Consider the following 15,413-nt stretch of genomic DNA (forward strand, 5'->3'; position numbering starts at 1 on the left):
TATACCCAATGAAGATGAGTTTGGAGATATTGTCTTTCAATTTGGTTCTTCTTTCATCAAGTATATATGTATAATCGATACACCCAAATACCTTGACACGTGAGATGCTCAGTTTTCTTTTAGCCCATGCCTTTTATGGAGTCTTATTCTCCAAGCTCGATGTAGGGTACCGATTTAGGATGTACATGACATAAGCCATAGCTTCGGTCCACAATTCTTTGGGTATATTTTTTGTCTTGATCATGCTTTTCACTATGTTGAGAATTATTTGATTCTTTCTCTCCACCACACTACCTTGTTGGGGAGAATATAGTGCTGTAAGTTGATGTCATATGCCATATTTATTATAAAAATCTTCAAATACTTTGGAGGTGAATTCACCATCTTGATAGGAGTGGATGGTTTTGATGTAGAAGCCACTTTCATTCTCTACAAAAGTTTTAAACTTCTTGAATATGCTAATGACTTTCCCTTTTTCTTTCAAGAAATAAACTTAATTTTTTTAATATAATCATTAATAAAAGTTAAAACATAGTAATACTTATCAAAAGATGTTGGAGTAATAGGATCACAAATAATGGTGCAAATAAGTTGAAGTAACTTCTTTGCTTTAAATTTTACTATATGTGAAAAATTCTTCTTGGTTATTTGGCCATAACATACTCTTTATATATTTGACTTAGTATTGTGTATGAGGAAGATCATTTATTATCTTCTTTGTTGATAACATGTTAAGATTTCTAATATTCAAGTGCCTAAGCCTGAAGTGCCACAACCATGAGTAGTCCTTCACACAAGTCCTTAAACATTGTGTTATATCATAGCTAATAGTTAAGATAAATAATCTATATATTGACATCTACTCTTGAGCAATTAAGCGATTTGTGTTGTTTCTAATAAGGAGTTGTTTTTTTTTCATATAAATATCATAATCATTTTCTAGTAGTTATCCAAGACTAAGAATATTATTCTTCATATTTGGCACATAATAAACATTTAAAAAAAATTGATGAATTCCATTTTTAAGGTGGATCAAGATATTACCTTTGCCTTTCGCTGATACTTTTGAGTCTCTAAAGTGGATAAAAAATTCACTATTTTATCTAACTCCATGAATAGATTTTTGTAACTATATATATGATTGCTAGCTCTGGTATCCAAGTATCACTTGTCTTAAATGATGATATCTTCTTCTTTATATGCTAGTAACAAAAGATAATCTTTTTTCTTCTTTTCAACATAGTTAATATTTTTCTCAACTTGATTATTTTTGTTATAATAGCATTTGAAAGCATAATAACCATATTTTTTACAACAATAGCATTGAATTTTTGAAATATTATACTTTTGGCTTCTTTATCTCCTCTTACTTAATTTTATTTTGAACTTTAATCTTTTTTATTATTTTTTTCTCTTCCTCCTTTACCATGCCCTCTACCACGATCATGACTTCTTCCACATCCTTAGCCTCTTCTATGACCATGATCACTTGAGCCTTCATTTATTTATTTCCAAGTGAGCTTTGTTTAGAAAACTTGTTCCACTACATCCCATTTTTTTTTGTTGACTAAATATTCATATGCTTGCGAAAAACTCATTATCTCATCAATAATTATTTGGTCTCAATCGTTTGATTCTTGGATAAATATTATGATAAAGTTAAACTTTTTATGTAGTTATCGAAGTATTTTTTCGACCATACATATATCTTCTAGATTCTCACTATTTCTTCTTAATTGATTGACAATGATAAAAACTCTTTTAAAATAATTTTAAAGAATCCCTAACTCATTTACAACATTTCAAATTTAACTCTAAGTAATTGAAGTCAAATTTTTCTCACATTCTCAACTCCTTTGAAAGTGTTTTGAAGGATCTTTCAAGCATCTTTGGAGGTGTTGGCGATCACAAATTTCTCAAAGCTACCTTCATCTAACCCTTGGTAGATGAGAAAGAGTGACTTCTTATCTTTTTTCCACATGTCCTCCCAAGAATCTCTTTGACTTGTTATAAGGATAACATCATGAGACTCCTAATAGCCTCTCTCTATCATCTCCCATATGTCTTGTGATCTAGATAAGATCATTAGTTAGATATTTCAATTTTAGTAGTTGTCTTTTGTAAGCTGAGACATTTGAAATTACTTGCTACTAGTCATTTTGACTTGGCTCTTACTGGGAAAAGGAAAAGGTGAGATAGAGAGAATTAGAGAGTAAGAAAAGAATTGAGGGATGATATAAGCAAACTAAAATTTTTATTTATTGTAGGCAAGTCTCTATACTTTTCTTTTCTCATTTTCTTTTCATATTTTACCATGAGAAAACTAGTCTATATATAAGATCATAAATGAGAGTTCCAAGATTCAATTGTTAAGGCTACATTCATATGTTTTTATTGTATGTCACGTATTCAATTTACTAATAGTTTATTATTTTCATAAACTCCTTCATGGTGACCTTTTCCTTTTCACTAAATTCTAGAGGTTATAATTATTTTTACCCATATGATCATGAAAGAGATTTTAATACTCTTTTTAAATTAAATTTAATTCCCTATAACAATTGCCAACTACTTCTTAGATTATAATACTAAAAGTATCACTAATAAAACCTAAACAAAATCCAATTTCCAATCCAATTGGGACTTGCCATTAACTCCTTGCACTCCATTTTAGCTAGGGGTGAGGTCCCTGGTATCATAACAAAAAAAAAAAAGTGCAGATTTGCTATCTAGTTGTGCAACTAACTCACTCAAAAACTATCCCATTTAATTTAAGGGAAGATAAACCATAAAGATTGATAATAAATTGATTGAAAAAAGAGATAGATTAGATAAGAGGAGAGAAGATATATAGATTAGAGAGGTGTGCGAACTATATGGAGATTAAAAGTTTGTGATGGAGTAGACAAGATGTTAATATAGATTTTGAAGTAGTTATGTCTTGGGTTATTGACATGATTTCTAGGCCCACTCCTTTTGCCACATTGTTGGGGCATAGACTTGGGTTGCTCTAAATATATGTTAGCTCTCTTTGGGCCAATGTTATTATTAGAATTAAACCCTCTAATTAGTAACCTTTAACATATTGCTTTGATGTTGCATCATATCCACTCATCAAAGGTTAAGGGTTCGATATTTCATGGGTTATATGTTTACTTTTGCAAAAGAGAAAGAAAAAACCATCTAATCATCAAGCATATGAATCATGACAAGTTATCACCTTTAGAAAACTATCATACCAAAATTTCTTTTCTTGTCCAACTCAAAGAAAAAAAGAAGAAGAAAAGAGTAGGAAGATTCTGATAGTTATGCCTTAGCTATAGCTTTCTCGATAAGATTTTACTATACATTGAATGTTGGCATGCTAAATTATAATGTCTTTGAATTGGTATTAGCAGTAGAAAAGTTGGATTGTTTTGATATTGAGACTTCTTCAATGCCTACCCCTACCGAGCGAATGTACTCAATATGTGACTGCAATGTGGGTCAGAAGTCTTATTTTTTAGTTGAGAGATGATCCATCAAATTTTTTATTTGGTTCTCCCTATGTGATTTATATTAGGTAGATTTAAGGTTCAAAATCTTATTATATAAATAATAAAAATATAAATAAGTATTTGAAAGAGTGGTTGTGATGATGACTTGGCACCCACCCAAAGCAAGGCCCTGAGCCAATGGTCACATCCTACTCCATCATTCTTTTTATTATTATTATTTTTGCTAACTTGGATCAAATATAATTAAAGACTTTGTGAATTTCTTTTCGTGTCAAGCATTTTCTATAACGTGATGCTCAAAATTTTAGTTGATGTAATTTTTGGTTGTAACCTAGATTCAAACCAAGTGTTGGTGATGCAAAGTTTCACCATTTTGGGGAGCTGATGGGAAATATATTATTAACTAATTATCATTTAATATGTAATCGTCATGTGGTGTCTAGAGGGAAGGTAAAGATGAAGATCACCTCTCTACCTGTTTGCCTATGTGGACGAAGGTCCAAAGCAGATAATCATAAACTTTCATTATCTTTTATGACAAGACCAATCACAAACTTATTTTTTTGTCTTTTATGACAAAAAAGGTAATCAAAAGCTTCCTTCTTGCATTTTATGACTAGAAAGATAATCATAAATTTTTTTCTTATACTTTATGACGAACACTTATCTTCGACATTATAAAAGGGGACAAACTTACCATTCTTGTGGGAGAGAAAAAGAGGACTCTAGCATCCACACTAGAAGATGTCGAGTTGCTAACTTAAACGTTAAAGGGACTAGATTAGGAAAGCTCTCCAACATCGGTCTTCATGTAGGTGGCATCTCAGGAGCTCGATATTTTTATCTCAGAGGAATTTTGGACGTACCTACACATACCGATTCAGACCACGTTAGGTTGACCAATACATCAATAATATTTTCTCCTAATATTTTGGTGCTAGGAGGGTCCAATGTTATAGAAAATATACTTGCTAATTCTTTTAATGAACGTTCGAGTGAGGATGCTTTGCCCTCGACCCATGGCACTTCCACTCAATAGGGGCAGCAGCCACCTTTTTCATACATGGATGCATCCACCTTGGCTCAAACACCGATATGATATGGGTATCTATTCAATAACTTAGGTCTCTCACCCTAGAGGTGAACCCGAGCCACCTGCTCATCCTCGCCAATGTATTCTTGAATCTTACATAGCAAATGGAGATGCTAATAGACATGATATAAGCTATTGCTCTACTCTTGTCCTAATTAACCCAATAGATGACATCCGTCACAGGGGAGATGCAAGGCCAAATGTGCTCGAGACATATGAGTCAGGAAAATCCAACCCGCTTGATAAGAAATCCACCATAGTGGAGGTGCAAGACTAAATGTTCTCGAGGCATATGAGTCAGAAAACTCTAGCCTCACGTGAAGAGAAATATATCACGATGGAGGCATAAGGCCAAATGTGCCCATGATGCGTGAGTCAAGAAAATTCGGCCTATATAACGAGAAATTTATCACAGTAGAGACATAAGGTATGTTGTCAAAAATACCCGACTCGCATAATAAAAAATCTACCATGATAGATGTGCAAGGCTAAATGAGACTAAGATGTTGAGTCGAGAAAATTGACCCTCGTAATATGAACTCTACCATAATGAATGCACAAGGCCAAATATACCCAAGGCACATGAGGCAAAAAACCCTACCCACGTAACGAGAAATCGTTCACAGCAAAGGCACAAGGCGAAATGTGTCTGAGGCATGCGAGTTGGAAAAACCTAACCCGTGTGGAAAGAAATATGTCATGACGGAGGTGTAAGACAAAATATGCCTTATGCATATGAGTCGAGAAAACTCAACTTGCGTAACGAGAAATCCACCATGTCGAAGGCACAAGGCTAAATGTGCTCGAGAAGTATGAGTCGAGAATACCTGACTTGCATGATGAGAAATCCACCACGACGAAGGCACAAGGCCAAATGTGCCTGAGGCGCGTGAGTCAGGAAAACCCAACCCACATAATGAGAAATTCACCATAGCAGAGGTGCAAGGCAAAATGTGACTGATGCATGTGAGTCAAGAATTCCTAACCCACGTAACGAGAAATTTGTCAAAGCAGAGGTGCAAGGCCAAATATGCACAAGATGCATGAGTCAAAAAAACCCAACCCGCGTAATGAGAAATCCACTATAGCGGAGGCACAAGGCCAAATGTGCCCGAGGCACATGAGTCAAAAATATCTAACTTATGTTAAGAAAAATCTACTATGATGAAGGTGCAAGGCAAAATATATCCGAGACACACATGTTAGGAAACCCAACCCACAAGAGGAGATCCTGAATGCTTTTGTGTCAGATAAACCAAATGTCACGTTTTGAGCCCCTCTCACAAGAGCCTTGAAGCATGCCTTCGGGGGTGGGGACCAATGATAGAGAATATATTGTCAACTAATTATCATTCGATACGTAATCACCACGTGGTATCCAGAGGGAGAGGAGAAAACGAAGGTTACTCCTCTACCCGTTTGCCCATATAGCTGCTTGCATAGATAAAGGTTCAAAACAGACAATCACAAGCTTCCTTCTTGTCCTTTATGATCAAAAAGGGCATCATAAGCTTTCTTCTTACCCTCTATGATAAAAAAAAAAAAAACAATCATAAGCTTTCTTTTTATCTTTTATGACTGGGTATAAATTCTAGCTTCAACATTATAACGAGGACAAACTTATCTTTCTTATGGAAGAGAAAAAGATGACTCTAGCGCTACCCTCGAAGATGTTGAATTACTAACTTAAATATCGAAGAGACTGGATCAGAAAACCTCTCTCGACCTTAGTCTTCATGTAGGTGGTACATCGGGAGCTTAGCATTTTTATCTCGGAAGCATCTCAGACATTTATACGCATATGGATCAGGACCACGTCGAGCTGACCAAAACGTCAATGACATTTTCGCCTAATAGGAGATATAGAGATTTCTACATTAATCTAAGAACATAATAGAAAACTTTATTATGGCTTAATTTGTCCCTATTTGTTTGTTTGAAGAAAATTGTTCATGTGATTCTTGATGTTTTATATTGGATTATGACAAATACTTCAAAATAAGTTTTAGTAAAATAATGGTGAATTTTAACATGACAAGATGAGATAAAAAAATGATGTTTTTGGTTGATATTCAATATTAGAGACAAAGAAGATATAGATATATGAGATGTTATTTCTAGAGAAGAAAAGGAAGAAGAAAATAACATAATAGATGTATTTTTGCTTGTAAGAGTAATAATGTACTTTTGTCGAAGAGATCGTATTTAATTAAATTTTTAAGCAGCATTAAATTCTAAATAGATCTTATATTTCACCAACAACTATACAATCGAATGAAATATGATTATTTCACTGATAGTTACATTGCATATTAGAAGATATTTTTGTGTAATGAGAAGATTAAAAAAGAAGACTAAGAGAATTATCCCAATAAATATTGAAAGAGTCGAATGATATATATTTGAATCTAGTTCGTCATTTAATAATTTAAATTTTTAGATTGAATTGATATTTGATCTGTTATATGTTAATCATATTGATATTTGACTTATTCATCGTTAATAGATTTCTAACATTCATTCAAAGTCCTCCTCTTTTTTTTTTTGGTATATTAAAAAGAAGAAGGTAAACACATAATCCATAATGCTTTTGCATCTCATAATGTATAGAACAATTTAGAAAGACCCACAAAACGTTGGCCGACGCTGCACCATGCAAATCAATTCAGTCTTATCCATCCACATTGTTCCATCTTTGGAAACATCTCCATCTCCATTCCAAATCAATATCAAATAACAAGATAATTGAGTGCTAGAGTTCCATATCTAAATCTTTCACGAAGAACAACAGCGTTTTGGCGAAGAGTACAGTCGTACTCAGCGTCTTGCGTGATCGAGCTGCCTTATTCCGAGTTATATATCTGTGGATAGAAACAGAGCTTATGCATTCAAATGATTAACGACGTCAAGCTCATGAACAGTGGTAATAAGGTTAGCCTCACAAATGATTCATCGAGAAGGACACGATGGTGGGGAGCGTACGTCGACTCTCATCGACAAGGATCGGTCTCCTTGGAGGAATAATATTGGATACATATAAAGGTCTTGTCGTGCAAGTCTCAAATAGTCTCGCATGCAACGGGATGACTTGGGGGCGTCAGGAAGACGCTGCTGCCAATTAGCAGTACGTCTTAGGCTTTTCACATGATATATCATGCTGCGATCGAGAAGCCCCGCGAACATGAATCATGTCTGGTGTGCATGACATAAGTTAGCCATCTCATGAGAGATATATAAGATGTGTGCTTACTTCGGTTTGTTTAGGCTTAGCTTGCATTTATATTCATAAACAAGTAATGCCGAGTTTCCTACTTTGTGAATGATAGGAGGAATATTCATTTTCATCATTCATCATTCATCATTCATGTGGAGCTCGACACATATGTCTACCATATCACTTAGAACGACAAGGATGCAATGAGAAAATACATCATGTTAATGAATAGAAAATATTTTTCGAGTATCTTCTATTCCAAGAAACATCACCCTAACTGTTCACGGTTAGAACGACACCGACTATAAAAGATGAATATGAGCATAGTTTTTTAGATCGAAATTTCGAGTATTGACTTAGACATCAAAGGAACCCCCTCCTAACATTCATCTTCGTGCAAAAGAAAAACGATTTGTATTTGACATCACATTATCAATTCTCAACACCTAAGGTGATCCTAGCACGGATGATCATCGGTATAAGATGATAACAATTTAGAAAGTATAAATACTTGAAATACTCTTGTCATTCGTATTAACTGTTCTACTCTCATTGCATTCTTTCCCCCCTTTTTTTTTGTTATTCTTAAAAGAAAAGTAAATTTCTAAAAAGTATATCAAATATTAACAGAGAATTACTGTGGATAAGTATTGCATTGGAGAAACCGATCCCATAAACCGCTCAATTTGAAGAAAATATTAATTTTATTGGGAATTGGAGCATCATTGTACTACCATTCAACTGATAGATATTAAAATATAATGAAGTATATCGTTAAAAAAGAACCACAATGAAGTATTAACAAGTTTTGAAAGGATATATATGCATGCTTAGATTAAATTTGGAGAGGTGGCATGGCAACATATGATTGGTTTGAGATTGACATGAGAGACGGTAGGGAGGCAGGAAGCTTCAAGACGAAGGCGCCGAGAACATCCGATTGGCCCGAGGACTGGATTCATGGACGTATCATTCCGAGACATTATTTGATGGCGAGCCTTGTATTATTGCCCTCCAATTGCCGCCGCAAGACACCAAATAAAATAATTTGGCGTGGGTCCCACGTCTTTGTCATGCCATATCGAGGACAACATCTTACGCGGCTCTCGTGACTCCCAAGTTGATGAATCATGCACCGGGCATAGCTACTACATATTAATTCATGTCGTCCATCGAAGTTACAAAGAAAATGACATGCCTCTTTGGTAACTTTCCAAAATAAACCAAGCAAGCATTTCTCATGTCGCAGTTGCATAAATGAACAGCTGAGACAAATCCTACATGTGTATATACAGACACACGTATATTTGACGTACTACCAGAAGCAATGACCAAACCATTGTTGCACTCATCTTATTGAAGGGTAAAACGTACGGCTGTGATACTAAAAACAGGGGCTTGTGGTAATCCGCTTCTTCTTCTCTCTCGTGTCATCAACAGTTCCACAGACAGCGATGGAGCAGCAGACCGTGGCCGGCCGAGGCAGATGGGACGAATTCCCGCCTTCCAATTTCATCGTTTGACATGACGGAAGTGATCTCGGGGTTCATCTCGGCGGTGAGCCCCGTGTCCTGCGACGCGCTGACCAGCTCCCTCTCTGCACTGCATCTGATCGGCTTCTTCGCCAAGATCGCGTCGGGCTGGAACTGCATGCCGGAGCACAAGGAGCTCGACAGCGACATCATGGGGAGGAAGATAGGGGCCGGTGAACCTTGGCGAGGCTCGGCCGAAGCACGGAGAAGAGAGGAGCGGAAGCACTCGTCGAACAGCTCGCCATTCGTCCCGGCCGTCGCGTTGGAGAAGCAGGTCACGTAGACCGAGTCGAACGTGGAAGCGGCTTGGTTCTCGCTGACGTAGCTAACGTGGGTTTCCTTCGACGGTGGCAGAAGAGGAACGTTCGGTTTGACCGGCTTCTTGATGCTTGTGATCTTGTGGAACACCCTGCAGACCACCCACTCGTTCTACACACACACATGAACAAGAAAGGAAACCATGGTCAAAGAGCTGCGGAAGAGAGTGAGAGAGAGAGAAGGGGTGAGTGGCTACCTTGGCTACGGTGGGCGGAAGGTTGTAGACGGAGTACTTCCCCTCCAACCGGTACTCGTGCATTACCCAGTCGCTCTTCTCCCCCTTGGGAGCCCTGCCTCTGTAGAACACCAGAGTCTTCTTCATCCCCACGAGGCTCTTCCCTTTGTAGATCGCGGTGTCTTTACCCGTTGCCTTCCAGTATCCCGCCTTGGTTGCCCTGTTCGTCCTCAACCCCGTGGGGTACTTCCTGTCCCTCACGCAGAAGAAGTACCACTCTTTCTCTCCCATGTTTGCTCTCACTACCAGCGAGCGAACAAAGAACACGGTAACAAACAGCCTCTGATTGCAGAGACAAGAGGAGACGGAAACAACATGCAGCAAGACTTACAAGGCAGATCCCACGGCTCATGCTTGTTCAAGTCGACCTCTCCGATGGCCACAGCATGGAAACCGGCATCCGTCACCTTCTTGGCGAGGTAGTGGGTGATGAGCTCTTCATCAGTGGGCTGAAATCGAAACCCAGGCGGCAATTCCATGTGCCGATGATCCTCGCGCCTGCGAAGAACCGCAACACCATCGTCTTCCATTTATCGTTACACGCGCTGTTCGATCACCCGCTGTATCAACAGAAGATGACGTAGACTAAGAGATCGAATTGGGTGTATCTAACACGAGATATGGACCCACTAACAACTAGGTTACGCAATCCAACAATCAAAACAAAAGGACAAGCGATACAGCTAGTACGTGAGAGCACATACACAGCATGATTTTTCATGAGAGACACGACGTAACTTACCGCACAAGTTACAACATCTGCTTAGCGCAGTGAGTTGTGGACGCGCTTGGCTACGAATGTATGACCACGTACTCATCCACCTGACATCACGTGGCGGACATTCCAACTAAGACATGACAGGAAACGGGAAACATTCCAACTGAGACGGCATTTTGTTGGCCGAGCTTTTTATTTTTGGAGACTGGTTTATTATTGTTCTATAATTTGTACTAATACATCCAATTATGCTACTATTCAAGTTATTCCGAGAGCCACTGTGGCAGCTTTTGGAACACCTTTCATTGAGATTCCTTTGTCTTTCCTTGTGCTTCAACTTGCAGTGTGTTTGATCCTTTCATTACTAACACCCATTACACTCGGATCAAATTTACCTTGTCTATTATAAACATCTCATGCATGGTCAAATGTTTATAAGGATTTCCAATGGATCTTCTCATACCGAAAGACTTCTCTTCCGATCAAGGATGAGTAAGCAAGTTTAGTATACCACCACCACTAAATTGATAGTTTGGGTGTAAAAAAATAGTTACAAAATAGGTTTTGTAATACTGCTTGTACTTCTACTTTTTATCTGGAGAGAGAAGAAAACATGAAGGGTCTTCAGCAACTCTGAAGGGTCCACGGAATTGTAAGATAGCATGTTGTAGTTGGTTGTGCTCATAGTAGAGTAAACAGCATCTTGGAAGGACAGTAACGACTAGTGACCTGTTGAGTGTGTTCCCTTCTTGCTTCTGATCATAGATATGTTTCATACTGTATAGCAAGAGGATGATTCTTTAGCTTCCTCAATTGTTCATCAGCATCTTTCTTGCAGGCCATGGATGCATGGACATCTTCAGCGATTGATTCGAGGATCAATTTTAACATGGCTCCTAATTGAAATCAGGCTCAGTCTGGATCGAGTTTGACGTTCTACAACAGTACCAAGACGTTTCTATTTTCTTAGCTATATTAGAAGATAGGATAAAAGTGAGACTCTAGAAGAAGTCTATCTGATGCTAAAAACACACGTAACATGTCCACGCCAATCCAATATCAAGCTTGAGATATTACAAAGACGATCTTTTCATATCTAATCCATCATCCTTGTCATAGCTGCAGGCATCTCATAGCTATGCTGTAGCTCAACGTTGTTGGCACCTACTAATCCTTGTCATGATTTAAAGTTCACTTCCGGAGATTAGTGCAAGGGGCATAGTCAGGCGAGGCGGCTTTGACAAGTCAATAAGAGTTTCCAGATGAGAATTCACAAACATTTTCCAGATTCAGAATCATGTCTGCAATATTCTTATTTTCACTGAATGATCAAATAAGAATATTCTTCTTTTAAGAAATATTTTTCTATCAAATTCATGCTGCCATGATAAAAAAATATATATCAATTTTTTAAGATCAAAGATAAACTTAGATATGAACTTAGATGGGTTCCCACAAAAGAGGTGAAGTGAGATTATCCAATCAACTTCATCTCTTCTCCTTTTTCATTAGCAAGAGTTGAGAATACAAGTATATGCTCGAACAAGAAAGATAACCATGAGAAGACAAGTATGTGTTCCTACTGTTCTATGTTTATGCCTTCATTATGCAGCAAGAGGTCAAAGCAAGTGTTGAAACAATCATTGATCTATTGAAAACAGGAGACCAAAGCAAGAAAGGCATAGAGACGAATACAAACACTAAAGCATATCAGATCTCTAACATACTTCTTCAGCATATGCAAAAGTCACAATTGTCTCCGAAACAGGAGACCAAAACAAATACTAAAACATATCACACCTCTAACACACTTCTTCGGCTTACGAAAAGTTATAATTATCTCTTCGAAGATATTTGATAAAATTGAAACGATACAAAGAAGATAAAATTAAAATGATACATAGAAGATTTATCATAAGGTTTTAGGCTCGAATCATAATCTATAACATAGTTCTTCAGCACAACCAAAAGCAATAATCTAAAATATAATTGGATGCAGTAGGAAATCTGGCAAATCATCATAAGGAGTCGAAAAGTTGTGACCATATTACTACTACAATAGAAAGATCATCGTACCGATGATCACTATATTTGGACTAAGTTCTAAATTCCCCTGTAAACACAACCAATCAACTCCTCAATCAATTCCCCTGTAAATAATGTCGTCGTTATTGAATGAATGATGATAGGTGCCAACTCCTCAATCAAAACATACACTCCCCTCACATAGATAATTAACCGACAAGAAAACACGCAAATAGAGGCCTTTCATAGTCTGACGAAAAAGATGGTGAGATCGGGGCCGTCGCCGTCGTCGGGGCCCGTCATGTATAGCGTCTCCGAGTCCCTCGACCCGATGACGTGCTCGAACCCCGCCCTCACGTAAGCCATCTCCCCCTCCGCGTCGGTCTTGGATGGCAGCACGCCGGCCCCCATCGACACCGCCCGCAGCGTCTCCATCACCATCAGGTCCCCCTCCGACGCATCCCGCCGGACGCCGTACCCGCACTTCTTCCCGTTGCAGAACATGGTCCAGAGCGACTCGTCCAGGAGGCTCGGCGACGACGAGTGCCCGTCCTTGCCGTGCTCGGGAGGCTTCCTCTCGCACTCCAGGGCGATGCGCAACATGCCGGTGCTCATCTCACGTAGGAGCGCCTGGGTCTGCATGGAGAGCTCGACGACGAGGGAGGGCAGGCACCGGGAGTTCTCCTGGAGGGAGAACGACACGCGGCCATTGCGGTAGCCGAAGAGGGTGCCTGTGACGAGGTGGCGGCTGCGGCGTCGGATGTCGGAGGAGAGGGGGGAGGCGGAAGGGGTGCAGATGACGAATGGGCCGACTGCGGTAGAGGAGCTGCGGCCGCAGGGCTGTGAGAACTTGCACCTGGGAGTGAAGATTGGGAGGGTGCGGCATAGGGAGCGGAAGAGGCGGAGGACGCGGGCGGGCCGGCGGCGGCGGTGGTGACGCGACGAGGGGGGCACGAGGGAGACCAGCGGCGAGGGCTGGTGAGGGTGGTTGAGCATGGGATTCTGCGGATTCTCGGCCTCAGTAGCGACGGCACTCTGGTGGGGCTCCGACATTGGGGTGGCCGTGGGGTCAGCGGCGTCGGGGGTCGTTGTGGTGCTGGCCGGAGCGGCCATTCGAGGGGAGAGTGGGAAGTGGAGGGGCCCACTCGGGGAAGGGAGGAGACGGAGGTAATTGGGCGGAGTTGGCTCGTTAGTTTCTGGCGGCGAAAGGTGAGGCGCTTCGTACGTGCTTCGGGACGTTTGGGTCGGACTTGGTCTTTCCGCATCCTATTTCCGGGTACAGAATACGGGTTACCCGACGCGCATTCCCATCCATTATTGTAATATATATATATATATATATATATATATATATATATATATATATATATATATATATATATATATTTGTTTGGATGGATTTGTTGTTTTCACATTACCCTGACGGAGCTTCTCACGTGATTTTGTTACTTTGGTTTGTAATAATATGAACATTTTTTCTTAAAGAAAAAACATATTTTTATTGGTTTTTTGTAAACAATAAAAATTTAAGTATTTTAGATCGATAAACAATAAAAATTGCTCCTTTTAACTTTTTTTTATTTATATATACTCTAGTCTCAAACGACCGAAGAACTAATCAAGTTGACCTCTTCTATGGTTTTTGACCGGATCGAACTACAAAATAAATAATTAAGATTTTATTATTAGTCAAAATCAGTACACTCAGCTTTGAGTCGTTATATCAATAAATTTTATTGCTTTAGATACAAATAATTATATTTTATTAATTTGTATTTTAATCAATTTCTATAAGTTATTTATATTTTAAAAATATAAATTTATTTTTGGCAATGTAGTCTCTTTTAAAATTGATAAAATCGATTATGTTTTTAGTCGATCTAAAAATCACAAGACAACATCAAATGAGAAAAGAAAAAAATATTATCCTTCTGAAGGTACTGACTAATTTAATTGGTAAAACATCGATCGATTATCGTAAGGTTTTATATATTCGTCATATATCTTTTATAAAAAAAAAAATTGATAATTTAAGTGATTTGAGTAGAAAAAAATTGATAAGAGATTATAAATAAGAGGTCTTCGTCCCAACTGACACAGAATCCATGCAAATTGAGATCATTAGAAAATGGTGAGGAAGACTGACTCATAGGTTCGCACGAATAGTCCATACCGTTGAATGCGTCTATAACGTAGATTTACCTAATGCCAGAGCGCGTGCATTTACACTGTCAAAGACTATGACCGTTGACTTCAAATTGCACTTGTTCTTGTTACCGTTCTTTTAGCTACAATCAAATGTATTAGTGCAATATATAACTCTTTGACTTGATCCAGCTTCTGATTGATATAAATAGGGACTCATGGTTCGACTTCCACATCTCAAAGTTGAGAGGTTGAGAAGTGAAGCCAGTGACGAGAGAGAGAGAGAGAGAGAATGGCGATAACGGGGAAGAAAGCCGCTTATGCCATTGCATCATCTGCCTCTCGCCAACCCTCTTCTTTATGGCAGTCTATCGTAAGAGTCGGTGCTGCTCGTCTGGGCTGGCCACACTCCTTTCCTGATCCCAAGGATTCTCGTGATACAGAAAAAGAGAAGGAGAAGCAACCCATGGTGAGATCTCTAACTGATATGTATATAATATAGGATTAATTATAGTTTATTTTTTATAATTAATTATCTTTAGTACCTCTCATTTGTTATATTTTTAAAAATTATATTAACAACCTTATATTTATGAAAGTTTAATTTTTAATCTTGTTTCTCTTCTCATGCTGTCG

At 38.4% G+C, this 15,413-nt stretch overlaps 2 protein-coding genes across 2 annotated transcripts; both read right to left on the minus strand.

Annotated features, from left to right (window-relative positions):
* Positions 1-9,023: 9,023 nt before the first annotated feature.
* LOC135593887 (NAC domain-containing protein 92-like) lies at positions 9,024-10,502 on the minus strand. Its single transcript, XM_065084205.1, has 3 exons — positions 10,221-10,502; positions 9,851-10,131; positions 9,024-9,765 (listed from the first exon to the last, which is right to left on the minus strand). The coding sequence occupies exons 1-3, from the start codon at positions 10,417-10,419 to the stop codon at positions 9,238-9,240; spliced, it is 1,008 nt and encodes a 335-aa protein (XP_064940277.1). The 5' UTR covers positions 10,420-10,502; the 3' UTR covers positions 9,024-9,237.
* A 2,101-nt stretch (positions 10,503-12,603) lies between these two features.
* LOC103972695 (protein MIZU-KUSSEI 1-like) lies at positions 12,604-13,745 on the minus strand. The gene has a single exon (XM_009387039.3). It carries the CDS (start codon positions 13,743-13,745, stop codon positions 12,876-12,878), a length of 870 nt encoding a protein of 289 aa, XP_009385314.2. The 3' UTR covers positions 12,604-12,875.
* Between the last annotated feature and the right edge of the window lie 1,668 nt (positions 13,746-15,413).

The sequence above is a fragment of the Musa acuminata genome, chromosome BXJ1-9, assembly GCF_036884655.1.
Source record: "Musa acuminata AAA Group cultivar baxijiao chromosome BXJ1-9, Cavendish_Baxijiao_AAA, whole genome shotgun sequence".
Lineage (NCBI taxonomy): Eukaryota > Viridiplantae > Streptophyta > Magnoliopsida > Zingiberales > Musaceae > Musa > Musa acuminata.

Bases quoted from the DNA above. Each gene is read 5' to 3' on its own strand.
- LOC135593887 (XM_065084205.1), bottom strand. From the start codon at position 10,419: ATGGAAGACGATGGTGTTGCGGTTCTTCGCAGGCGCGAGGATCATCGG. The intron at 10,132-10,220 runs GTAAGTCTTGCT...GCTCGCTGGTAG, and splicing joins TGAGCCGTGGGATCTGCCTT to TGAGAGCAAACATGGGAGAG. The intron at 9,766-9,850 runs GTAGCCACTCAC...GTGTGTGTGTAG, and splicing joins TTCCGCCCACCGTAGCCAAG to AACGAGTGGGTGGTCTGCAG.
- LOC103972695 (XM_009387039.3), bottom strand. From the start codon at position 13,745: ATGGCCGCTCCGGCCAGCACCACAACGACCCCCGACGCCGCTGACCCC.